This window comes from Serinus canaria, chromosome 1 (genome assembly GCF_022539315.1).
Source record: "Serinus canaria isolate serCan28SL12 chromosome 1, serCan2020, whole genome shotgun sequence".
In the NCBI taxonomy this organism is placed as follows: Eukaryota; Metazoa; Chordata; class Aves; order Passeriformes; family Fringillidae; genus Serinus; species Serinus canaria.
The window spans coordinates 27,028,094-27,052,801 of record NC_066313.1 but is presented as its reverse complement, the minus strand read 5'-3'; the positions used below and the strand labels follow the sequence as shown (position 1 = coordinate 27,052,801).

At 52.2% G+C, this 24,708-nt stretch overlaps 1 protein-coding gene across 3 annotated transcripts; it reads right to left on the bottom strand.

The window, feature by feature from the left end:
- Window positions 1-115: 115 nt before the first annotated feature.
- ATN1 (atrophin 1) lies at window positions 116-23,864 on the bottom strand. 3 transcript variants are annotated; one of them, XM_050985789.1, is made up of 10 exons: window positions 23,821-23,864; window positions 9,256-9,442; window positions 8,920-9,057; window positions 8,430-8,543; window positions 5,158-7,163; window positions 4,723-4,945; window positions 3,897-4,614; window positions 2,583-2,726; window positions 1,924-2,104; window positions 116-1,373 (listed from the first exon to the last, which is right to left on the bottom strand). In XM_050985789.1, the coding sequence occupies exons 2-10, from the start codon at window positions 9,331-9,333 to the stop codon at window positions 1,340-1,342; spliced, it is 3,636 nt and encodes a 1,211-aa protein (XP_050841746.1). In that variant the 5' UTR covers window positions 9,334-9,442; window positions 23,821-23,864; the 3' UTR covers window positions 116-1,339. The 3 variants fall into 3 exon arrangements, with proteins under 3 accessions (XP_050841746.1, XP_050841682.1, XP_050841802.1); XM_050985725.1 differs by lacking the exon at window positions 23,821-23,864 and adding an exon at window positions 23,376-23,750; XM_050985845.1 differs by lacking the exon at window positions 23,821-23,864 and adding an exon at window positions 23,284-23,308.
- Window positions 23,865-24,708: the final 844 nt, after the last annotated feature.

The following is a 24,708-nucleotide window of genomic DNA, read 5'->3' as shown; positions in this document are numbered from 1 at the left end:
CCGCACGCCTTTCCCGAGGCGGTGCCCACTTCCAGCTTCTCCCACTTTTCACCGCGAGTGTTCCTGCCCTTCCCCCCCCCCCCGGCCCCACTGAAAAGAAATGAACACACCAGAGTCCCGTTTCTGAAAGGGTTTTTTTGTCTTTTTTTTTTTCCTTTTTTAAGAGCTTCATATATATATTTATATATATAAATTATTAGAATGTGTGTCAGGGCTCGGGAGTGCGTGGGGAACATCGTTTGGGTGGTTGTTTTTTTTTCTTTTCCATAGCTGGGTTGTTGGTTGTGTTTTCCTTTAATGGTTAAGTAAATATATATATATATATATGGGGGACCAATCGAGAGATACAACTGTGAAATCAGAACACGCACGCGGGGGCAAGGGAGTCACAAGTTGCTACATAAAACTGCCACGTCTAATAGGATGTGCATGAGTTAAAGTACATCAATTAGGAGGGGTGAGGGGAAAGGGGCAGCCACCATCTTACAGACAGTCCCAGGACGCAGTGTCACCGGCCACGCCAGCTCACACCACGGGGCTCAGAGGGGTCACGGCGCTGATGGCAGTCTCCAAACACAGTCAGGTGGTGCTTTGCACCTCATGGCCGTGCCCCTTCCCATCACCTGGGAAAAGCACAGCCCCCGTCCTGCAAACAGTCCTGCAGCGCTTTGCACCCCGATGGCTGGGACTGGACTCTCCGCAGGCAGGAGAGGCCGCTCAGCAAGGGACCTGGAACACTTTGTTTGCATCTGAAGGGATGTTGGGAGAATGGGAAGCTGCTCTGGCTAATCTGAAAAAGTTCCACGTTGCTTTTCTGTATCGCTAAGCAGTATCTTACACTTAAAGAGGGGTGGGGTGTTGAGGAGGAATCTTGAAAGAAGGCTCTTGTGTGTTTGCAGTTATTTCTTGGCTGCACCTCCTCCTTGCAGAAGCAGAAAAGGTAGGAGCATCCTGTACATGAAGTCCTGCAATGCTCTGCGCTTTTTACTTAATGCAACTGTTCCCCCAAAACCAAGGATGGAGCTCCTGCCACCCTGAACTCATGTCAGTCTTTGTATTTCTGAGCTCTGTGCAATGCTGATTCTCTTCTCTTCAGAGCTCAGCTGAAATCACATACCAATCGCTTCAGGTCCTTTAGTGGTGTTTCAGTCCCTCCCCATCTTCTCTCCTCTTTTCCCAGGATGCCATCCCATACTTTTTGTCATCTTCTCTTGTACTCTACTGCATGGTGGGATCAGGATGTGTCATTTTGCAGCTTCCCCTCCCCCAGGATTTGGTTGATTGATTGCTCCTCTTGAGAGAAAGACATGATGATGTCACACTGACAGTAGAAGTCCATTTAAAGGGGTTTGTCACTTTCCTTCTTCAGGTGGCTAGGATAAAAAAGAGGAACAAGGTGATAGTGAAAAGGAAAAAGGCAATTTACACCATTCCCCTGTCTTTGTTCATTTGTGGACCCAGACAACACTGCTGGCTTGGGAGGTTTTGTAGATCCTTGAAGTAGGAGATACTACTAAAAAGGTACAACATTCTACCTCTCTCTTTCCCAGTGTGCCTCGCTATGCACTTGTGAATTCCTTATCTGGGCAAAACCATCAAAAACTTATAAATATTTTGTATTTTGGCAGGGGTATTGGTTAGTCATAACTGCATTAACATGTGTGAAACACATAAAAGTTACCTCCCTGCTCAGAGGGGAGGAGCTGAGATCTCACAAGGGATTGAATAGACACTTGCCAAGTACAACCTTCCTGGTGGCCAGCCACAGCTGTGCCCCGTGGCAAAGCATCCCTGTTCCCGGTGTGGGCTGGCCACAGTCACCCGCTCCAGGGGCAGTGCTTCCCTGCTCCCACTGCCTGCACCAGCCCCACACCAGGGCTCGGCCTGGAGGTGTTCTTGTGAGGAGAGAGCAGCTCCACGCACCTGTAGTAGTCCTCCTGCGTGGGGAGCGGCACGCCGTGCAGGGGGTGGTGGGCGTGGAGCCACTGCTGCTGCTCCAGAGCCAGGCGCTGCAGCTCAGCCGACTGTGCGTGCATGGCCTGCAGCTGGTGTGCCGCCGACATGGGCGCCGAGAGCGAGCCTGGCAGGTCCCTGTAGGGCGCGGCTGCGCCCAAAGGTGACACAGAGAAGAGCCCAGTTAATGCTCCATCCAAGGCCCCACAGCTCAGTCAAGACCCCACTGCACTCCCATTCCCACTTGCAGGACCTGCTCATCCTGGCAGCATGGGCCTGTCCTATGCTCTGTTTAACAGACCTCAACCTGGGAAGCCTGTCAGTGCTGAAAGGGCTGGTGAGCAGTGATGGGGACAGGGAAAGCTACTGTGGGAAAGGCACTGTGGGAATGTGAAGAGCATCATGAAAAAGGCAAAAGGGCACAGCTGCACCTCAGGCTTGGGGTGATTTCCTCTTCCCTGCCCCACACGGCCCACCCCATCCTTTGGAGAAACCAGTCTCCCCTGGGTCCCGTGATGCAGGAGAAACCAGTCTCTCCTGGGTCCCGTGATGCCCCAGGATGCCCCAGCCCCTCGGAATTCTGCTGATGCTCTCCGGAGGAGAACAGCAGTCCCTGTAACGTCCCTTACCAAAGAGCTGGTGGCGCAGCACTTCATTCTCATGTAGAGGGTGAGGCAGGAGAGGGTTGGGGATGGTTCCAGCTGGGTATGGTATCCGGGTGAGGTGTGATCCCGAGGCGAGGGGGTCGATTAGAGGGTGAACGGAGGCTGAAGCTGGGAAGAAAAGATACCACAAGATAATTGTCCCAGGCTTTGTAGCGGGTAACAGAGAGACACAAGGCCTAACAAAACAGATATGGGGAGAGAGGGTCAGAGTGTGTTAGGGATGGGATGATTTCACAGCTAAATAACACAGTGTCATCTCCTTCTGAATGTTAACTCTTTTTGCCTGCATCGAACTTCATGTGAACTGGTCTGGCAGAGCTCTGTCCCTACACTCCTCAGGAAGAAATACCGCTCCTTAGAAGTACAGTTCCTTAAAGTTCAGCAGGGTTCTGCAAGGACCTGCTCTGCAATCAGGTCTGCACCCCATATCATGCCCATCTGTCACTCTGACAGCCATTCACATGCATACTCGTACTGGGTGCTTCCTTTTCCAGGTCTTATTCAGGACAGATTCTCTTTCTAGTGGTTTGGACTACCAGCCAGACTAAGGTGCCCAACCATGGATCGTAGGGAAAATGGACACTCACTTGTACCTCGTGCCATCTCTGAGCAGTTGCTCAGAGCCAGTGGCTGTGACTGACACCAGACCCCACTGACCGCTCACAGCACCTGAGCAGGCACAACACTTTTTTTCAATTGCACTGTAGCCTGGGCTTTGCTTCCCTGAGATTTTCATCCCTAAACATTTTATTTTGCTTTCCTGCAGGATGTGGAAATGGAAGGGACCACTATTCAATTCTCAAGAACAGCAGCTTCCAGTTCCTTATGATTAGCCCACCTTCTATCCCCTCCCATCCCACTATCTGCAGCCACTGAGAACCAGCATTTCATTAGTCCTAAGGACACTGCCAAAACTGTTTTAGAGGGGCTCTTGCTCCCTCTGCAGAATGCAGTGTAAGGAATGCAGTTCACAGCAGCACCACCCAGGCAGTCAGTGGGACTCCAGCACTTGTACTGTGGCCCCACAGATCCATAACAAAAGGACACAGTGCAAACAATTTTGCTGGCCGCTGATCAGCAGTGTCAGTGCCTTTGGTGGGATGGGGGTGGGGGAAGGAAGAATGACCATGATGTTGGGCTCTTCTGGCTGAAGATCTGTGGCCTCAAAGTTAAACCCTGTTTTGGGTTCCCCAGGGCCAGAGGGAGGGAGCGCAAGGAAGGCACAGTAGGACAGAAATCAGGGCTTTGCGCAGGGCACCAGCACCACGCGGCCCTTACCTGCGTGTATGGCATCCTGCTGGTGGAGATGGAGGTGGGAGTGGATATGGGAATGCTGATGATGATGAGGTGTCACATTGAGCATCTGCAGCCGGGCCAGAGGGTCATTGCTGAGAGCGGCCACCCGCTCGGCGTGCTGGCGTTCGGCCGCCAAGCGCTCAGCGTAGGACATGTCGGGACGAAGGGTCGGGCCAGCTGCCAGCGCCAGCCTCTCCCGCTCCAAGTGGCCCAGCCCTGGGTGGAAGGGAAAAGCGGGATGAAGGCCGGGGGCCGTCTGCAGACTCAGCCCGCCATGGCGTGGGAACGGATCCATGGCAGCAGCGGGCACAGCGTGGAGCTGCTCCAACTCGGCTGGTTTGACTTCAAAGCCGGGCTTGAGGCGTTCACGCAGGTCCCGGTCCCTCAGGTCTCGTTCGCGGGCCTCCCGCTCCCGCAGCTCCCGTTCCCGCGTGGCCGGATCACTGCTGTAGATGGCTGGCACGTTGTAGCCCAGCAGGCCTGGGTCGACGGCGCCCAGGGGCACGTAGAAAGGGTGGTTGCGGTTGCTGGGGGACATGACGTGGGGCCGGGCGTACTCGCTAAGGGTGCGCAGAGCCGGCGTGTCGGGGCCCAGGTATGGGGGAACAGTCGCTACAGCACTGGCCTGCTCGAAGGAGGGGCGGTGGGGAACCGGCCCGAGGGACGAGCACTCGACCGGACGGCCCTCCTGGGCCATCTTCTGCAAAAGAGCAGAGAGACCAGCTTCAGGGTCCCAGCGGGGAGCGGCCGAGGGGGCCCTTGAGCATCCGCCCCGGCTGCGCTGCAGCAGTGGGGCTCCCAGACCTACCACACTCCTCTCCAGCTCCCGCTCCTTCTCCCGCTCCCGCTCCTTCTCCCGCTCCCGTTCCCGTTCACGCTCCTTCTCTTCACGGGCCTTCTGCTCGGCCTCCCGGCGCACTTTCTCCACCAAGTCTGCTCTTTTCTTGGCCAGCTTGGAGCCATCAAGTGGCACAAAGTACAGGTCTGTGCGGGAGCAGGAGTTGAAGCCACGGTCCAGGTGTTTGTTGAATCTGGGGATGAGAGGGGAAGCCTGTCAGTGCTAAAAGGGCTGGTGAGCAGTGATGGGGACAGGGAAAGCTACTGTGGGAAAGGCACTGTGGGAATGTGAAGAGCATCATGAAAAAGGCAAAAGGGCACAGCTGCACCTCAGGGTTGGGGTGATTTCCTCTTCCCTGCCCCACACGGCCCACCCCATCCTTTGGAGAAACCAGTCTCCCCTCACCTGGCTGACTGGCTGGCATGGCTCGGCACATCCACCACCTTGGGGGGCGGCGAGGGGCTGCGAGCAGGTGGCACGGGGCTCTCCGGGGGCTCGTACTCCTCCGATGGCTCCTGCTTGATCTGAGCAGCGCTGAGGGGGAGCGGGGGTGGCGGCGGGGCCGGGGCAGCCATGCTCCCCGGCAAGGGTGGTGGGGCAGAGGGGGCGGGTGAGGGGGCTTTGTAGCCCCCCGCCACAGGGGAAGAGGCCACCCGGTAGCCAGGAGGGGTGGCTGCACGGAAAGGGGCAGCCGAGGAAGTGGGGGGCGAGCCCGGCTTGTAGGGGGCCGGGGGCTGGAAGGTGGGGACAGGGGAGGCTGCCCGCTTCCCATAGGGGGCCACAGCTGACGGGGGTACCGGGGGCGAGACCGTCTTGTAGGGGGCTGCAGAGGGGGAGGCCATGGTGGCGATGACGGTGGAGAGCGTGGTGGCAGCAGAGGTGACCGGAGGGCCGGCCCCATGAGCAGGGGAGGGGGGTGGCGGCGGGGGGAAAGTGTAGGTGGCAGGACTCTGCCCCGGTGGGTGCGTGCACATGCTGGGGTAGCTTCCCTGGGAAGAGGCAGCAGAGGAGGACGAGGAAGAGGATGAGGACGAGGACGAGGAGGAGGAAGAGGGGGCAGCGGCCGCGGTGGCGGAAGGAGCCTGGCTGTAGGCGGCCTGGCTGTGGGGAGGGTAGAGGCGCAGCCCGTAGGTGGGATGGGAAGGGTGATGGCTGCTGGACTCCAGGCCGTGGGGGTAGCCCCCGGCGGGCTGGGGAGGAGCTGTGGCTGCTGGGGAGACGCCCCCGCTGCTCCCGTGACCGTGGTGGTGCTGCTGGGGAGGCTGCTGGTGATGGGGGGACTGGCCAGGGAAAGGGGCGGCGGGGTGGGAGCCAGCGTTGCCCAGGGGGCGGCTGTAAGGGGGCGGCCCCTGGCTCCAGACGGGCTGCGAGGGCAGGGAGGGCTGGGTGTACTTGGGGGGCTGGTTGGAGACAGAGAGGCCGCTGGGCGGGGGGAAGGAGTGCCCGTAGGAAGCGCTGTAGCTGGGCAGGGGCTGGCCCGGCGAGGGCTGGGGGTACTGGGCAGAGGAGCTGGAGGGCGGCAGCGGCGGAGGCGCGTAGGGATAGCGGGAGGGGGCCAGGGCCTGTGCCTTGTCCTGCCCCATGCTGTGGGGCGAGGGCAGGTGGCCGCTCAGGGCCTGCCCCACCATCCCTGGCGAGCTGGAGGCGGCCGCTGCGTTGTTGAGAGGGCGCAGGGCCGGCGGAGGAGGCAGGTTGGAGGAGACGTGGGGGAAGGAAGGGGCCGAGGCCGGGGGGGCAGCCGGGGGGTTGGTTGGGGGTGTCTTTTGAGGCGGCAGCGCTCCTCCTACGGACGCCAGTGAGATTGGGGTGGTAGGGGGTGGATTGTGCTTGGCGCTGAGGGTCTGCTCACGAGCCCCCGGTGCTGAGAGCCCCCCCACTCCACTGGCAATTTTGGCCCCAACCTGGACCACATTGGCCGCAGGATAAAGGGGAGTGTGGGAGGAAGAGGAGGAGGAAGAGGATGAGGAAGGTGGAGCGGAAGGGGCAGCAACAGCAGAGGAGGAGGAAGAGGAGGAGGAGGAGGAGGCAGGTGTCTGTGGGGCTTGAGCTTGGAAAATGCGTGAGGCCTGGCCCTCCAGCTGGGAATGGTAACTTCCTGCGGGGGGTCCCTGGGGGTGCACCTCTCCCGGGAGCCCAAAGCTGGGCTCTGGTGGACGGGCCAAGCTGTCGGGAGGGGGAGCTACCGGCGGGCTCTCGGGGAAGAGTGGGGGGTGGTGGTAGGTGTGAGACGGCCCCTGGGACAGCACAGAAGAGGAGTCGGAGTCATTCTCCACGCTCCCGGGGCTGTAGACACTGGGCGAGGTGCTCCTGTTATCCTGGTCAATGTCCCGTGGGTCGCTGCTCATCTCATCATTGAAGCTGTGGCCATCAAGACTGTCAACATCGGATGGGGATGGAGGACAGGGCAGCTCCTGAAGTAGGATAGGAGGAGGAAAGGGGCATTATGAGGCCTCCTAGACCACACCTGACACACTTCAAGTTCCCAGAGAACTTGTTTTCTGACCTTTCTCGGCCAACCCCAGCACTAGAAAACCTCAAAGAGGAAAGGAGACATTGTCTGGCAAGGTACACATAACACCAGTCCTCCTGCCTCCTTTCCAGTGCTCTCAGGTCCTTCATGAGCATTCTGCCTTCAGGAAGGAGGTAACAAGGGTTACCTTGTGTAAAGAGGCAGTGAGAGAGGGCAGGGAAATGTTACACACAAGGCTGAGAGGGAACAGATACAGCAGGGGCAATGGGCTGTTGGCCAGGACATTATATCACTGGTGGCATGGAGCAGCACATGCCACAGTGGTCCCAGCACAGGCCCCAAACCCAGAACTGCTCTTCTTGCCCCTGCAGAGCTCTCCCTGCACAAGGAGACCAGCTCCCACCCACTGTTGCACTCCTTACTTCCAGGAGTTCCCCCTCTGCTTCCCAAGCCCTGCTCCTCCCCACCACCTGCTGCCTCAGACAATGTGCACTGGTGATTAGCAGCCATCATGGGTAAGGGTAACTAACAAGTGCCACTCTAAGCAAGGGAGGCTAAGCTGAAAAAATACCACTGCTGAGCTGAACAGACTGTCCACGGGGAGAAATTACAGAAGTGGAACCAAGGTGGTTGAATTATAAGGACCTCTTAACACGGGCAAGTATCCCCATGTTTGCAGGCCTTTAAGGCCAGTTCCTTGAACAGTCTAACAGGGAATGGAGAAACACAAGAGCTGAGTCTTCCAACTACCCAACCACTAATCAGTGGAATTTCGGAAAAGCCCTGCCATGGCTCTGTGTGTGTGCATGAGCAGGTGTTATATGACTGTCACCTGGAACCCACCATGACTTAAGCACCTCCATGTCACACTGTGCTGGGGATCAGAAGGGACTGACTCCAGCCCAACCTGTGGCTGCACATGGAGCCAGGCTCTCAGCACTAACCTGGAAAAGGCAGGGCACATCCCCAGCTCCAACAGCATAGCAGCCCCCTGAACACAAGGCAAATGGGACAGAGAGCCTCCATCTGCTCAGTCATCACTCCTGGTGGCATTTTTGTAGATGCCATTTAGGTTGGAAGAGCTGCAGTGCAAAACCTGAGGAGTCAGGGCTCCCAAGCAGCCAGAACCTCGAGCAGCACAAACAGGAAACTGCAGACTTTGCTCTGGACTGGGCACATTGCGGCAATCACAGCAGGGAGAGCTCACCTCAGTTTTGGTTTTTTTGGGAGCATTGGTGTCCTCCCCTTCACTCTCTGAGATCTCTTCTGTTCGGCCCTGCTTGCTGCTCTTGGGGGTGCAGGATTCCTCCAAACGGCCTTTCTGCAAGGAGACAAGGAGAACACAGAGGTGGAGGGTCATGGGGAAATCTTCCAACCTGACAGGTCTTCACAGACTACAGCAGGTGAGACACAGCCACCATGGTATGTGTGTCAATGACACTAGCAGACCAACATGGACCCAGCATATGGCCAAAAATGAGCACTAAAAGGGTCTGCTGAGACTGGACACCAGTTCTTGGGAAAGTGTAAGATGGTAAGGACGAGAGCAAAGAGAGATTCTGCCCATTTCAGAAAGCTAACCCAGCACAGACTACTTAGTGGATCCCTTCTGGTCTGTGTCCCTGGATCCTCAAATGGATCCCACCCAGTCTGGGCAGTCCTTGGCCACCCCACATTTGTGTTCCAGCTGATATTACCTTTGTCGCTTGTCGGGATTTCTCAGCCTTGCCATCACTGCTGGAGGTGCTGACACCACCAGGGGAAGCTCGACCCCGTGACCTGAGCTCCTCTCGGGGCCCCGGAGTCTCTTTCTTCCGTCCACTCCGCATTGACATCTAAGAGAGGGATCACTGTGTCAGTCTTGCTTTGCATCTCCCACTGCCCCTGCTCTGTGCCCAGCCTCCCAAAGCCCCTGAACCCCTTGCACTGTGCTGTGCCAAACTCATGCCCACTAGCTGTGCGGGGAGCCTCAGTTCCAACCCACACCTCCAGCCTGGCTCTCATGTCCCACCCCCCTTTCCCGCCCCACGTACTGAGTCCTTGTTCTGTCGTGTCTTCATTCTTTTGGGTGTGGGACCCCCATTCTCCTTGGCCCGGTTTGATGAAAACATAAATTTTTATGACTCCACAACCCCTTCAGCCGTTTCCGAGGAGATGGAGATGGGCAGCTCTTTTGGAAGAGGGGATTACACCAGCCAGACACTGAGATCCCACTGGATCCTGAAAGGCAGACAAGCAGATGAGGGGGGAGAAAGACTGAGTGGACTATAGAACACCCTTTCGTGGTTTGCTATAGAAATATGACAAAATTAATATTGTTTCCTTATTTAGAGACTCGGGTCTATTTACCAAGAATGCCATAAACTCTCCCATCAGTATGGGAAAAGATTTGCCTACTGCCATATCCGATTTCCAATTTCTAGGAGTGATATGTGCACGAGGCAAGGTATTCATTTTTAACGGCTTCAAACTGAAAAAGGGCAAATTTAAATTAGATATTAGGAAGAAATTCTTTTACTCTGAGGGTGATGAGGTACTGGAACAGGTTGCCTCATGGACCCCCCCAACCCTGGCAGTGTTCAAGGCCAGGCTGGATGGGGTTTTGAATACCCTGGTCTTGTGGAAGATGTCCCTGTGCATGGCAGGGGTGTTGGAAGCATATGACCTTTAAGGCTCCTCTTAATCCAAGCCATTCTGTGATTATCTAATTCTATCTTTTGGGGCCAATAACGCTGCTTTGGAGGATGCAAGAAGAAACAGTTATCAGGATGTTATCTGTCTTCTGAAATAATTTTAGTATTTTCCTTTCCTTGGGAAAAAAATAACAGGAAAGTGTTTTAAGATGTTCCTAGTTACAATTCTTCTGACTTTGTTAGTGCACTTGTTGTCAGTGCAAAGAAAGTTACACCACCCTTACCTGGCCACGTGCTGCCATTTGCTAGCCCTGTGTCATTTGTCATTCAGCAAAGTGGCCTTTACTGAAGGGCACTGTACAGCCCTGCCCTCTCTGGAGCACATTCACAAGCACTCATGCAGTACCACGTTATGCAGAAAATGTGACAAGTCTTGCTCAGGCTGTTCCATGCCCAAGGTACACAAATAGGTGCGAGGAAACACAGTGAGCTCTGCTTTTGCACGACACCATCACCAGCTCTGTTTAGCCTGGCGTGCCTGCCAGGGTCTCCTCCTCCTCACCACCAGATTATTCTCAGTGTACCAGACCGAGTCACACCCAGGGATGCAGAGTACATCCTTACACTTTGCAGCAGCGGGAAGATTTCTGAGATCCCTCAAAACAATTTACAGCTTTGTGCCATGTCCAAAAGCATTTTACTGTAGATATTTAACACCCTGTTGTATCACACAGTTCCTACTCTGGAGTATGAAAGTACCATGTTTGTGTTAGCCTGGGAACTGGAGGAAATTATTCAGGGATACTGCTCCTGAAGTTAGCTTGTTTGAATCCAGCAAGATAAAGACCTTTTGCACTGCTCTGCACTGCACACACATAACCAAAAGGACTTTATCCTTCCCAAGCCTGTCATCTGAGTTGCTATACTCAGCCTCTGGAATGGACAATCTGAAAGACAAGGAATGTGTCCTGTGGAAGAGGCATCAGCAGAAAAAAGCCATAATTACTGAGTTTTATTTTCTCATCTGAAAGCACAGAGGAATTCTGTGAATAAGAAGCCTATAGATTTGGGGCTCCTGAAGACCATCCCACACCTGGAAAAATCACCTTCCAGCCAAGCAGTGCAGGAGCAATCTGGATGACTTCCGTTTCTCTGAGACGGGAGCTGAAAAGAGGGATCAGAACATAGCACCTGACAGGAGAACTTTCAGACATCCTGTGCAGCCCTGTTGCTGGACTGTGTGGCCCCAGGGTCACTGCTTTCCACTGTCTTCATCTGCCTGACCATGAAACGGGAGTAATGACACTGGCCTGTCTCTCCTGGGGCTCCACATCTTCCCTGACCAGTGCTTACAGAAACCCATCCGGAAGGTACTTAGGAAAATCAGGGGATTGTTTGTTTTAATTCCATTAATATTTTATTTGACCTTCATCACGAGAGCCCCAAGGGGACTCATCCAGCATTAATTCCCACACACATCAATTCATTAACTGAGACCTCTTCTTTAATAGGAAAATAGCTGATGGTGGTTTGTAACTGACCTAATGGAGGCAGAGCCCACTCCCAATCCCCACCCACTGACTTGTTTTACAGGCTCATATTTCTGTCACGCTTTGGCCTCTGGTTGCTAATTCAGCCAGTTACACTGATGTTATTCTAGATAAGCATCCAGAACGCTTCTTATGCGAAACATACAATTGTCATACCTAAGGTGATCCTAATTTAACTACACTTTGACTCACACCATGGTGGCAACCTGCAAGCATTAGCTCAGCTCTGAAGGCACAGCAGCAGCAACAGCAGGCTACCAATGTCACTGCTCCCTGCATTCCACAGGGATACCACCCACGCCTCCCACACCAAAGAAGCCAGAGTGATAATGCAGCACACAGGTCTCGCTTCAGCTTTCCAGCAACTGTGGAATGACAATTACCATCTTCTTCCCAGAGAAGTCAGTCAGCAGGGAAATAACATGCAGCCAACCACACTGAAACTTCCCTTTTTCAAAGGGATGCCCACTCCGTACTTACTCCAACCACTGAATATGCAGTAAGAAACAAAGCCAGAAACAGTGGTATTTCAAGAGATAATCAACCACTGACTGAGGCAGAAGTTTCTGTCACTTAGAAAGGGAAGACTTTACTAAAATATGTAAGAGAATTGACGCACACATTATTAGTATAGCAGCATTGCCACTGTTACAGCCAGATGAGAGGATCACAAATCCACCTTCTAATTTTAACATCTATGAAATAAAAGCCTGCAATGTGAGCCTTTACAATTAGCAAGCTAACTTAACCATTCCCATCAGTGAAGACGCCTGCAAATGTCTCTGACGGGTTCTTAGGGCTCCATGGTTTTGCTTAGGAGGTGAGACGTGACACGCCTAACTGTGGAAGGGTTAACCTTTCCCTGGCCCTGTGAAGCCCTTCACAGGTTCAACTGAGTTATGAGGCATTGCAAATTGCAATTTTCTGTTTGCATTTCATACAACCCAGCTTGGCTTGGCTTATTGCCCAAACCCCTCCATATTCTCCTGTGAGCCCTGGTGAAGTCTCCTGCGAGCAACACACACTCCAACAGGCATCCCCCACATGGCATTCAAAATGGATCCTGCTCCTCCTCCTCCTCAGCTCCAATTAATTCTCCTTCCCAAAGCCTGGACTGTCCTGCACCACCAGCCAGAAGCTTAGAAGGTCCAGCTCCTCTTTTGTTGAAGGACACAGATAGGTTCTGTCCTTCCCAGGCTGTCATGTGGAGCAATTCTCCCAGGTTACCAAACTGGAAACAAGTCCATCTCAAATGAGAAACACTAAGGTTTTACCTCTTAGAAAGCAGGCTGAATGTTTGTCCTTGGCTCAGGAGAGCATTTACTGTGGCAGGCTGTGGCTTTGAGGAAATAAACTTTCCTAGACGGCAACAGAAGCAGAGGAAATGGGAACCAAGTTTCTGGGGTGGTGTTTGAGGGCTTGGCCAGAAGTGTAAATGACAAACCAAAGCACTGCACACGCTTGTACTGCAGGCAGGGCTACACCCAGCATGTGTCCAGCAGCCAGGAGCCCGTTTCCACTGAGACCAGGAAGACAGGGAGATGCTGCCAGAGCCATGCAGGGTTTGGACACTTCAGCAGGTGCTCAATGGCAGAGCAAGCCCCAGGATGCACAGCCCAAGTCCAGGGCTCCAGCCTGCTTGAGAAGATCAAAGGCCAGCTAAGGTCCAGCTAGCTCTCTCTGAGGCCAGCGGCTGCAGAAGGGAGAGATGAGGGCTCCCAGCATCAGTGTTATTTAAGAAAAAGAGCTAACATTATCCCCTTTATGGTTTATTTACTATAGACAAAGCCAGCTTCCACTAGATGCTAGTCCATGCAAGTAGATGCTAGTCCATGGAAGTTTGGAGTAAGGTGTCAGTGGAACAACTGCTTTAGCCTAAGTACAGATGTTCTGAAGAGCAAACCTCTTGTTTTCTTCATTTGTACACAGTGACTACTCTTTAAGTCATTTTCTGAAATGTAGGAATCACATCCAAAATCCTACATGAAATCCAAGGTATTTAGTATGCAAAGGCAGGGATTCAGAAGTCAGATGTGAGAATTAAACTGAGTCTGCTTCTCTGCAATTCAATAGCTCTCTGTTCCCATCCTGTTTTTTCTCTTCCCACTTCTACAAAGAGATGGACTAGCACTGGAGGGAAGGAACCAGGGTGGCAAAACGAACACAGCTGCTTTTTAACACACTGCAGATGCTGAAAAGTGTCCTGAAAATAAGCTGGAATGTTAACTGATGGATCCCTCTTGATGGGTAAGATCACTAAGAAGAATAGCAGTATGTATATATAAATATGACTCCAATGAATGATGGTCCCAAATATTTTTAACTCCTGTCTCAATCTCCCTCATTTTGTAAAATGAAGGGAAATTTTCCAGAAATGTAATCGGTTTTAACAATTGTGTACAATCTTGAAAACATTAAGTTTTGTCCTAGATACTACAATCAGACAACCCGAAGTACAGCATTTCCCAAGGGCTAATTACCTGATTTCATGCTTGAACTCTGGCATTTCACTATAGGGCATGATGGAGAAAGAGAAGGAAGGAAGAGGAAGGGCACCATGTTCAGTGTTGGACAGCAATGAGAAAACAGATCAGGGTTGAGGCTGCATGTCACTGTCTTTTGATACATACCTGGAACATGACATTACTGTAAAAGGGAAAATGACTCTGCGAGCAAAGGGATTAGGATGCCAAAATGGTTGAATACCAAGATGGCAAACATTTGTGGCTAATATTATCCTGGGTGTGAATACTGCCATGACTGGCAAATCTTCTATATTCAGTAAATCTTGTTAAGAATACATACACAAAGGTTTACAAATGAAAGGTAGTTTTCAAACAAAGGCTGTCTCCTACAAAGTAACTACAACACTGGGTGGATGCAGGGGCTGTGAACTCAGGCTGGGAAGTGAATTAATCAAGGAACAGGACTCCTGCAGGTCACTCTCATGCAGGTCACTGCACAGAGAGACCCCAGGATCAGAGCACACACCTCCCAGTCCTCTGCAGACCCCTCCACAAGGGCTGGGACAGGTACATCCAACCACCAGCAGCCATCAGACACAGGCAGGAAGGGCTGAGACCTGCCCTGCCAGCGAGGTTTGGCAGCACAGTGTTATGTGGCAAACTCAGACAGAAACACCTACAACACAAGTGCAAACTCTGACTGCTGCTCAAGAAGTCAAAATATAAATCCAGTATGAAAATAGTGACAGCTGTCAATTTTTGTTATTTTCTATAAAGACATTGATTTCATACTGGCAGTGTACTGGAATTTCACTGGATTCTTCTGTCTTCAAAATATAATGGCACAGAATTGTCGGATGAAAGGAGACACTCTCCACACAGAATGGGTCACTATGTGATGTGTTTAAATAAATATTAACAATAAATGCAAATGTATGCTTTCAGAAACTCCACTGTGCCAGAGGGCGAATCACACACACTTTTAATACACAAGCTGAACGGACTCTCTCAATTTACATCTTTCTATCTAAGAGCTGATTCACAATCCTATCATAAGAAGTCAGGTTTGAGCCCACCTGAGGAAACTGAGCAAGTCCATGGGACCCAATGAGATGCTTCCCAGGGTCTTGAGGGCTGACATAGTGGCCAAGCCGGTCTCCATGATATTTGATAACTGGATGGATGCTCCATCCAAAGAGTTACAGTCAACGGTTCAATGTCAAACTGGAAACCTTGAACCAGTGGTGTCCCCCAAGGATCTGGGACCAATACTGTTTAATATCTTCATCAATGACACAGATGGTGGGATTGAGTGCACTCTCTGCAAGGGGCAGATGACACCAAGTCAAGTGGTTGATAGGCTAAAGTGAAGAGATGCCATCCAGAGGGACCTTGACAGGATTGAGGAGTGGAACCATGTGACACTCATGAAACTCAACAAGGTGAAGTGCAGGTCCTGAACATGGGTCAAGGCAATCACCAGGAGCAGTACAGGCTGGGGAATGAAGAGGCTGGGAGCAGCTCTGTGGCAAAAATCTTGCGATACAGGTGAACAAAAAATTGGGCGTGAGCTAACAATGTGCACTTGCAGCCCAGAAGGCCAAACATGTCCTAAGCTGCATCAAAGCCAGCAGTGGCAGCAGGGTGAGGGAGGGAATTCTGCCCCTTTGCTCTGCTCTGGCAAGACCCCAGCTGGAGTGCTGCATCCAGCTCTGGGGTCCCCAGCAGAGGAAGGACAGGGACCTGGTACAATTCCCTGAAAGGAGGGTGTAGCCAGGTGGGGATCGGCCTCTTCTCCCAGTCAACAAGTAATGGGATGAGAGGAAATGGTCTCAAGCTGTGCCAGGAGAGGTTCAGGATGGGCATCAGGAAGAATTTCTTCACTGAAAGGGTGGTGAAGCCTTGGAATGGGCTGCCCAGGGCAACAGTGGAATCACCATCCTGGGAAGTGTTCAAGAAATGACCAGACATGGCACTCAGTGCTCTGGCTTAGTTGACAAGGTAATGTTTGGTCAACAGTTAGACTTGATGATCTTGGAAGTCTTTTCCAACCTTAATGATTCTGTGATTCTGAGATTCTAAGCATGTAAAGGTGGCTAATAAGAAAGGTAGAGAGACAATTTTTACCAGGGCACGCAATTACAGGACAAGGGGCAATGGTTTTAAGCTGAAAGAGGGCAGGTTTAAATTGACTATAAGGAAGAAACTCTTTTCTATGAGGGTGGTGAGACACAGGAACAGGTTTCCCAGAGAAGCTGAGAATGCCCCAACCCTGGAAGTGTTTAAGGCCAAGATGCAAGGGACCAGGAGCAACCTGGTCTAGTGGAAGGTGTCCTTGCCCATGGCAGGGGGGGTGGAACTGGATGATGTTCAAGGCCCCTTTCAATCCACACCATTCCCATCATTGTATAAAATATCCTAAAATGATTCTAAAATAACACCTCACATGCAAAAAAGAGACTCATCTTGAGGCAACAGCTTCAATCCTTCTTATATGTACTTGTTGACAAATTCACTTGTCAGGCTACCTATGTGCTCCTTCTCTGCAGTAAAATAATAAATAAAAATTAAAACACTCACGCTCCAGGAAAGAGTGCCAAATAAGAATACTAAAAATAACTGTGCAGAGCACTGGCAGTCTTAGGAGATAAAGCTAGTTTACATTTTATTAAGCCTATATTAATGTTTTGTTTTCTTAATTTTGCACAACCATGAGGAGCAAGAATGTTATTTTGAGTATGAAAACTCTAGTTCTGGAACCTCCATTCAAATAAAAATGTATCTGTTAAAAAGAAACTATGATTAACAGAGTGAAATAACAGAGCTAAAGGAAGGTAATAAATAATAAAAATATTCATGCATTTAACAATAGCTTAATTTACAGCATAGAAGAAGATATTAATTTTTGCAAAAGCAACTGAAAATAAAGTTTGATTCACTAAATGAAGGTTAGATGTACTAAAGAAGGTTATGTTAATCATAAAACAATTCCTGAGGGCACAGTAAAATGACTGTTAAGTATGTAACAGATTTACTTAAAAATCCCAGAAGAATCATTCTGTCTCCCCAGAGGAGGGATTCCAGATCTCTCGGAGATACAGGCTGGCAGAGCCCAGTGGTGGATCAGGGAAAAAGACCACACTGGGCTCTGCCTTCTGCAAGTGGGATGAAGCCCACAGATGCATGATCCAGAGGAAGGACACATCACATTCCCCACACTCACTATTTTATGAAGTACAGCATCTTCTATATTTGCAACACCTGAGCACGTCTTACCTGTGGAGCTGTTAGGGGCCAAGGGTCTCTGTAATACCTCACAGCCCTCTTTTGATACACAGATGTCCCTTTGCTAAGAATGCAAAGCAAATTACTCAGAGACATCACAGGATGGCTGCCCAGAGACTCAAAGGAGGATGCTAGAGCTGGAAGGGACATCCAGACTCTGAGCTGACCAGTGCAACTCACAAGTGATACCCTTTGGATATAAGAGGCAGATCCATGAAGAGGCAGATCTGGCACCTTGGCATCCAGCAGCCACTGAGAAAGTAAACTGCATGCTAGAATTTCCTGAGGAGAACATCATTACGCCCCCACACAAACCTATGGCTTTCCCACAACTTGAAATGTGTGTGCAATTCTGCTTCTTCCATAGGAACCAGAAGGGGCAATGAAGAGGCACAACTGAGTGGGTTAGACATCTCTGTCCACAGAAAAGGTTATTGAAGTGAGGATGTGATTGGGGACCATAAAGCCATGTATAAAAATTAGAGGTTAGGTAGGAAATAATTTTTTTACTATCTTTTTCAGTACAAATTTGATGGCCCTCAAACAACACCACAAAGAAACACGTTCAAAACTAACTAAAAAGAAAGAGTTGTTCTTGAAACAAGTAGCTGCAGAATGTCCAATTAAAGGACACCATGGGTGCTAGAAGGTTCTTTGTGTTTGATGGGAGACTGGAGAGAATCATTCAAGAGAGAATCCCTGGCACTTTCAGGATAGCTAGAAACCATATCTGGCTATGGCAGGTCCTCCACTGAAAACAGCTAGAAACTGCAGGAGTATCAGAGGAAAATGACACAGGGTTGGATTGGATTAGATTGGATTGGATTAGATCAGGTAAGATTAGAAAAATACATTATTAGATTAATGGCTGGACTCAATGATCCTGGAGGTCTCTTCCAACCTAAATGATTCCATGACTTTGCAGCCACTGACCCAAAGGACACCCTTCAGATTCTCTGTTTCCAGGGATTCATGACTGACAGCAAAGATAACACAAGAGCCACATGTGCCAAGGGCAAGCGTGTGAACAGGATGAAGATGGACAGACACATCCAGAAGGAAAGAAGAGAACTAGGGCCAGGGAAATGGGCAGAGGAACAACAGAACAGCAGACATGACTCACTGGTAAACTCCAAATCACTCCTAGGCTTGGGATCCCACGGCTTCTCCTTGGTCTACTGGCCAAGGATTGGCCAAGTGGGATGATCCTGCCCTCATCCCTCATCTCTCACCCCAAAAGTCTGAAAAGACTTCTAAGAAGGCTTTTCTTGAATGGATGAAATCCACCAGTGCACAGAGAAAAGAATATTCTTCAGGAGCAGGAAAAGAGAGGTGATTTTCACCTGACTACACACAAGATTGGAAGGCAATTATGGGAGCAGTGCATGCCATTTTTACCTGTGTTCTCCAAAAAGGATGCTGACAAATTGAGAAATGTTATTTACTCCTCCCCCTTATAACCTTAAACTGAAATATAGCTTACCTGAGAAAATGTAAAGGAGACTTGAAGATGGCCTACGAGCACTACAAAGGAAGAAGATTTCTGACAGCTCTTTAACCTCCATAACAAAGACCCTCATATCCAATCGATAAAGCTAGACAAATCGAACAGAATGATGCAAAATTTGAAGAATGGTGCAAAATTTGAAAAGCAGGATAAATCAATCACTTGAAAAACTTGCATAGGAATCTAGTGTATCACAGATTTTTTTAAAGGTTTTATTTTATTTTATTGTAAAATAAATGCTCTTAATATTTTCTGCACAGACCATCCAGTTGATGAGAATGGGTTTTTCAATACTAAACTCATTAGCAGTCATAGAATTTGGCCAAAAGGTGTAGCTAGGTCTGGTGAAAATGGACTTTGAAAGCAATGGTCCAGCAACGTATGAGGAAAGCCTGATGGATAACCATGACTGGATAAACCATTCTTCATGGAGGGTGGGCCCTCTTTATGTGTCTGGCAAACTCTGAATAATTCTGAGGTAAATCACTTCATCTGTTGCACTGCCTGAAAGAAAAAAACCAGCAGTATATCCAAAATACTGTGCTATAGATACACTTTATATCCAATACACTCTGCTATATATATATATATCAATATAAAATTTAATAACTATATAACATTATATTTTATACAAGATCTATTATATTATACAAACTACCATATATATTGTTATATACACACACACATAAATATATATATACACACATACAGTAAATCCAATTCACAGTCCAAAGAGAAGAAGGTTGCTCAAATGCAACCTTCACTTAAGTGATCTATAGTGCAGAGAGACCTTGTGGAAGAAACAGGCTATCACCAAGTGCATTGTACAGCAGGGAAGTACAAGACAAAAATTTTCCAGCTAAACTCTCTGTGATGAAGAATGTCACCAGGGCAAGAGACATGAAGTAAGATTGAGAGCAACCAGCTCCCCTTCTTCAGCAAAGCCCAGACAGACCATCATTGGCTGAAATTGCCTGGAGAAGATATTGCAGTTAGCCTTTGGTTTGTAGGTGAAAATACTGCCACAATGATCAATCAAACATTGATATTTTTACAAGAGGAGACAACAACAAATCAGTGTTTGCTGCCACAACACACACAGAAAACAGACGGTCAGAAACTTCTGCAGGAGGATTATCAGAGTTGGAAGCTAGGCACTGCTTCTGAAGGGATTGCTTCCTCATGAAGTTGACTTCTGTTAAACTTAAAACATGGCCAAATCCTTATCCCTAAACATCTGAAGCCCAAACCAGACTGGTAGGGAGGTGAAGCTCAAGCCACTTGAACTGGAAACATCCCCTTCTGTTTCACCATGCCCCATACACACCTCACTGACAACATGGGCTGTGGGCCCACCACTGCCCAACACGTGACTGGAAGAACAGAATGATTCTCCAGTGCTCATCTCAACGTGACAAGGAGCAGTGGGACATGCACCTTGCCAGCCTGGCAACACATGCCTTGGGCACTGCTGAGCCTCAGGAGGTCAGGGAAGGCACTGAGAGGGAGCATCTCATGCTCATGTTAAACCATCCGCTGTGACCAGACTCCAGCAGGGACCTCAGGAATTAGTTCTGCAGAGAATACCTACCCTAGATGTGCTAACTTGGTTCAGAGCATGACTTTTTCAGCTTTTGAACAGTCAGAACTTGTGCTGCCTTCTCCTTCAGCCTTTAAGAAGTTTGTAAAGCGCTGCTATTTTGTACTTCACTAGACATAGTCTTCAAGAAGTACAGATGGAAGAGATAAAGTGATAAACACAAGAAATAAATGTCATACTTCCAAAGCATCTCCTAATGGAAGAAGAGTGAGTCCAGAAAATCCAATGAAGGCAGGAAAATAGTTTATTTGTCCAAAAGGGATTGGGAGAAAGAAATTAACTGGGGAAGATAAAGTCTGACAGAAGCGAAAACCAGGTTCTCAGAAGAAAAGGCATTACACAAGGAGGAATAATATAAGATGGGCAAACATTTGGATAGGTATTTAAGGAGGGGCACAGCTGAACATGTGCACAGACCAATTCCAGAGATTGCACTTGCAAACATTATTACACCCCAGACGTGGTAAATAAATAAACCTTCCCTACACAGCTCTGTATTCCACATGGACTGCTCCTCTCAACTCCACTTCCATCCCCAAGAAAAACACTGATGAACATGAGAGAGCTCCAGGACAAGGAGTGACAGGGGCTAAACTTTGGGAGGAGAAAAACCTGCCTGATGTATTTCACCCACAAAATAAAATCAGGATGGAATATTTCAGTTGGAAGGGACCTACAATGATCACCTAGTCTGACTGGACTAGATGCTCCTCCTCCTCTTGAAGAACAATACAGATCAGGCTGTTTGAGTACAGCAATCTCACCATGCTATAGAATCACAGTTCCTTGCATGGCCATTACCATTTTGGAATACAAGTAACACACAAGAAATGTCATCATAACTCCTTGTTCAGGTAAACCTAAAGGTGAGAATGAAAGAACCTTTCAGAGGCATCCAAGGGGTACAAAACCCAGGGGAGGAGGCAAATGCATATGAAGAGAGGTAAAGGTAGGTCACTGCAGCAGGTTAAACCTGTTCATCTTGTTCATTAAGATTCACTGCACATTTAATTTTCAAATGTTTGGAGGTTTTTTACAATTTCCAGCAAGAACCATGGTACTACAAGTTCACTCTTTGGCCATGCTTAAAAAGCTCCATCATGAATCATAACTGGGAAAGTCTGGTTTCAAAGATCAGGTCATTCCTAAGAAGTTGGGGAAACACACAAATGATTGCTGGGCCATCACTAATGACAGACACAAAATAACATTAACAACTCAGCCAAGAAACAGGACAAGAGAGAATGAGAATAATTCCAAATGAACAATTTGATCATTCACATTTACAAGTGTCCCATCCATGGGTAATGACCGTGGAGCTCCAGCCCCTTGGGAATGTGTGTGCAGCACAGCAGTGATTCACAACACACTCGGGCTTAGAAGAAAGGAGAGTCCAGCTTTCAACTCAGACAGCTGTGGCATTCTCTGGTGGGAGGTCAAGGCTGAACTCTGCAGCTTTAGGCAGCGCACACCTGAAGGGTGTGTAACTGTGCTCCAGCACTCACTCAGGTGGACACAAAATGAACGGCATTTCCAACTTCTTCATTTCCCTGCTCCACGCCTCAAGATAATGGCCCACTACTTTCTCCTCACTTTTTTAAGGCTGGAAAGCATAGCGGCTCCTATGCAATCCACCCAGTACAACCAGAAATAATGACAACAGATTCGGGTGCCGAGCTCGGTAAGGACACGCTGCTTCTCAAGGCACAGCCCAGCAAAAAAACAGACCCTGCAGACAAAAGCCCTACAAATTCTTACAGAAGCCATCCTGGCAAATGAGGAATCGGCTGCGGAACTCAAGGCAGCCACGGCACTGAAGCAAACGCAAGGAAAGACACTGCCCATCTGGAAAGCAACTTCGGGAACGTACAATAGCTATCAAGGCACAACTCCACGGCGAGCAAAGGCGGCGTGCAAAGTAATGCCACGGTGACCAAATGGCTGCCACTTCAACAGCACAGCGGCCACTCGGCAAAATACAGCCGGCAATTCGCTGGGCAACAGCAGCCGAGCCGGCCACAGGCCAGCACAAGCCAGCAAGACAGAACGGCCACCGGCTCCATGGCATAGCCAAAAGGGCAACGTGGGAAACCCAGATGCCACTTCTTCAGGAACCCTGAATAACAAACGGACAACCAGCCGGACACACCGAAGGATCTCGGCCGCTTCAAGAGGAGCGCAGCCGCCACTCCGATGCCACCCAGGCGTACGGGGTCTCGCCAGCGCCCCGGTCCCCAGGCGGCACCCTGGCGCGCCAGAGGAGCGGGCAGCGGCAAGGACTGAATCCCACCCGTGCCCGCTACAGCCACGGCGGGGGGAGCCGACACTCTTCTCGGTCCCCCGATGGAAACGTTATTCCCAGCTCCTCCTGCCCGCTCCCCGGCCGCACCTGGGGAAGCGGGGACAATGCGAGCCCCCCCCCCCCCGAAGGCAGGCGGGGAGGGAGTCGGTCCCCTCCAGAGCTGTGCCGGTCCCCTCCAGCGCTGAGCCGCCCTCCTCCCCGCACGGCGCCGGGCCGCAAACTCGCAACTCCCGCCCGCCCGCGCCCCCCGGGCCCCGCGCGCCCCTGCCCCCGCCGAACTTCCCGCCGCAGGGAAGGGGGGCTCCGCGGGCGCTGACGTCACGCCGAGCGCGCGGCGGGGGGTGTCCCCGCCCCGGGACCCCCGCGGCGGGCGCGGAGCCCCGCGCGACCCCCGCCCCCCGTTCCGGAGGGAAGGCGCTGCGCCGCCGTCCAGCGCAGCCCAGCCCGGGCGGGCGGCGAGCCCCGGGCGGGCAGCGCCCCCCGGTGATGCCGGAGAGCCCCCAGCCGCGGCCGGGACCCCCGCCCCGCCGAGCCCCCGTGCCCCGCGGCGCTGTCCCGGCTCCTTCCCGGCCCCTCGCCGCATCTACGCCGGGGCAGGGACCGCTGGGGACCCTTCCCCAGCGCCGCGGGGGTTAATCGCACTCTCGCCCCTCCTGCCCCCCCCAACTTTGGTGTTTCCCCCCCCCGCGCCGCCTCGCTCCCCATCCCGACAGACGGACCGGAGGGTTAAAATCCAGCCGCGAAAGAATGCAGAGAGTGGGCGACAATGACAAGCGGGGCGGGAGCGGCTGGGAGCGGGCGAGGGACTCACCGGCGGCTCCTGAGGGGAGGTCGAATGAAGGGAGGAATGGAGGCGGCGAGGAGCGGGGGGCAGGGATTTAAACGCTGCTGCCCCCCCTTCTTTTTTTTTTTTTTTTTTTCTCCCCTTTCCTCCCTCCTCCTTTTCCGCGCTCCCTCGTTTCCTCTCGCGGCTCCGGAATAACCGGTCGGTGGCAGGGACAGCGGCTCCGGGAGGGGGGGGGTGCGGCGGGGAGCGGGGTACCCCCGCCCCGCGGCTGTGTCGCCCCCTCTCCCGCCGCGCTCAGGCGCCTCCGCCTGCGCCCCGCCGCCCTCCCATCGCTCCCACCGCTGCCCGCCTTAGCCACCTCCCATTTCCGAAGGGCCCAGAACGAGCCCCCTCCCCCGCCCCTCTGCTCCGCACTCGCCGCCGCCCCTCCCCGCGAAACACCCCACACGCTCCGCACCCCCCAACCCACCCGTGGGCAGCGCGGGACGGGGGAGGAGGAGACTCGGGCGCGGGGCGAGCAACCGGCCCGGCCCCCGCCCCGGCCGCGGCCGCGCCCCGCACCGCTGGGCCCCCGGCGCCGGCACAAAGGCCGAGCAAAGTGGGGAGAGAGAGCCCGGAGGGGCGTTTTTGGCAGGACGGGCCCGGGGCGAGCGAGGGCTGCGGGGGGGTGGCGGCCGGCAGGGGCTGCGGCGGGGCCTCCCGGGGGGCGGGGGCGGCGGCCGCCCGACGGGCGCTCATCGGCGTGCGGCCGCGCGCGCATCCACCCCCCCGCCCCGATCCCGCTTCCCATCCCCCGCCCGGTTGCCAGGCAACGGCACAAAGGGAGCGCGAGCCTCGTGCGGGGGCCGCTCCGCACTGCCCGCACCGGGCTGCGGCCCCCCCGGCACACGCACACACGCGGCGGCGGCGGCGTGCGGCCCCCCCCCCGGCTCACTCGCTCACGGCGCGGTAGTGGCGGGATGCGGGATCCGGCTGGCGCGGGCCTCGCCCGAGCGGCGCCACATCGCCCCCCCCCGCCGCCTCCCGCGGCCGCGCGGTGCGGGGGAGCGGCGGGGCTCAGCCGTAGAAACGTGAAACATCCCCCCACGGCTGCTCAGAAACGCGGCTGCCTCCCCTCGCTGGCCAAGTTCATGGCGTCGATGGCCATTTTGGAAAAGCTGCTGTCGGAGGAAGGGCTTTGGGAAGAAGGGCTCTGTCACCCGGCCAGCTCGCCAAGGGGCTAATCCAGCTCCAGCCGCTGCCTGCTGCGGGAGCACGGCCGGCGGAGCCCAGGCTGGGGGCCGAGGAGATGCCACAAGTGCTGCCCTTCCTGCCCCTTCAGCTGCAGAAGGCACGGCAATCGTGGGGGGGGGGAATC

What these genes read in the sequence shown, in the direction of transcription:
- ATN1 (XM_050985789.1), bottom strand. Translation starts at nt 9,333, where the DNA reads ATGTTTTCATCAAACCGGGCCAAGGAGAATGGGGGTCCCACACCCAAA. An exon ending in AATCCCGACAAGCGACAAAG is followed by an intron (nt 8,544 to 8,919) that starts GTAATATCAGCT and finishes GTCTCCTTGCAG; the next exon opens with AAAGGCCGTTTGGAGGAATC. An exon ending in GCAGGATGCCATACACGCAG is followed by an intron (nt 2,727 to 3,896) that starts GTAAGGGCCGCG and finishes TTTTCTTCCCAG; the next exon opens with CTTCAGCCTCCGTTCACCCT.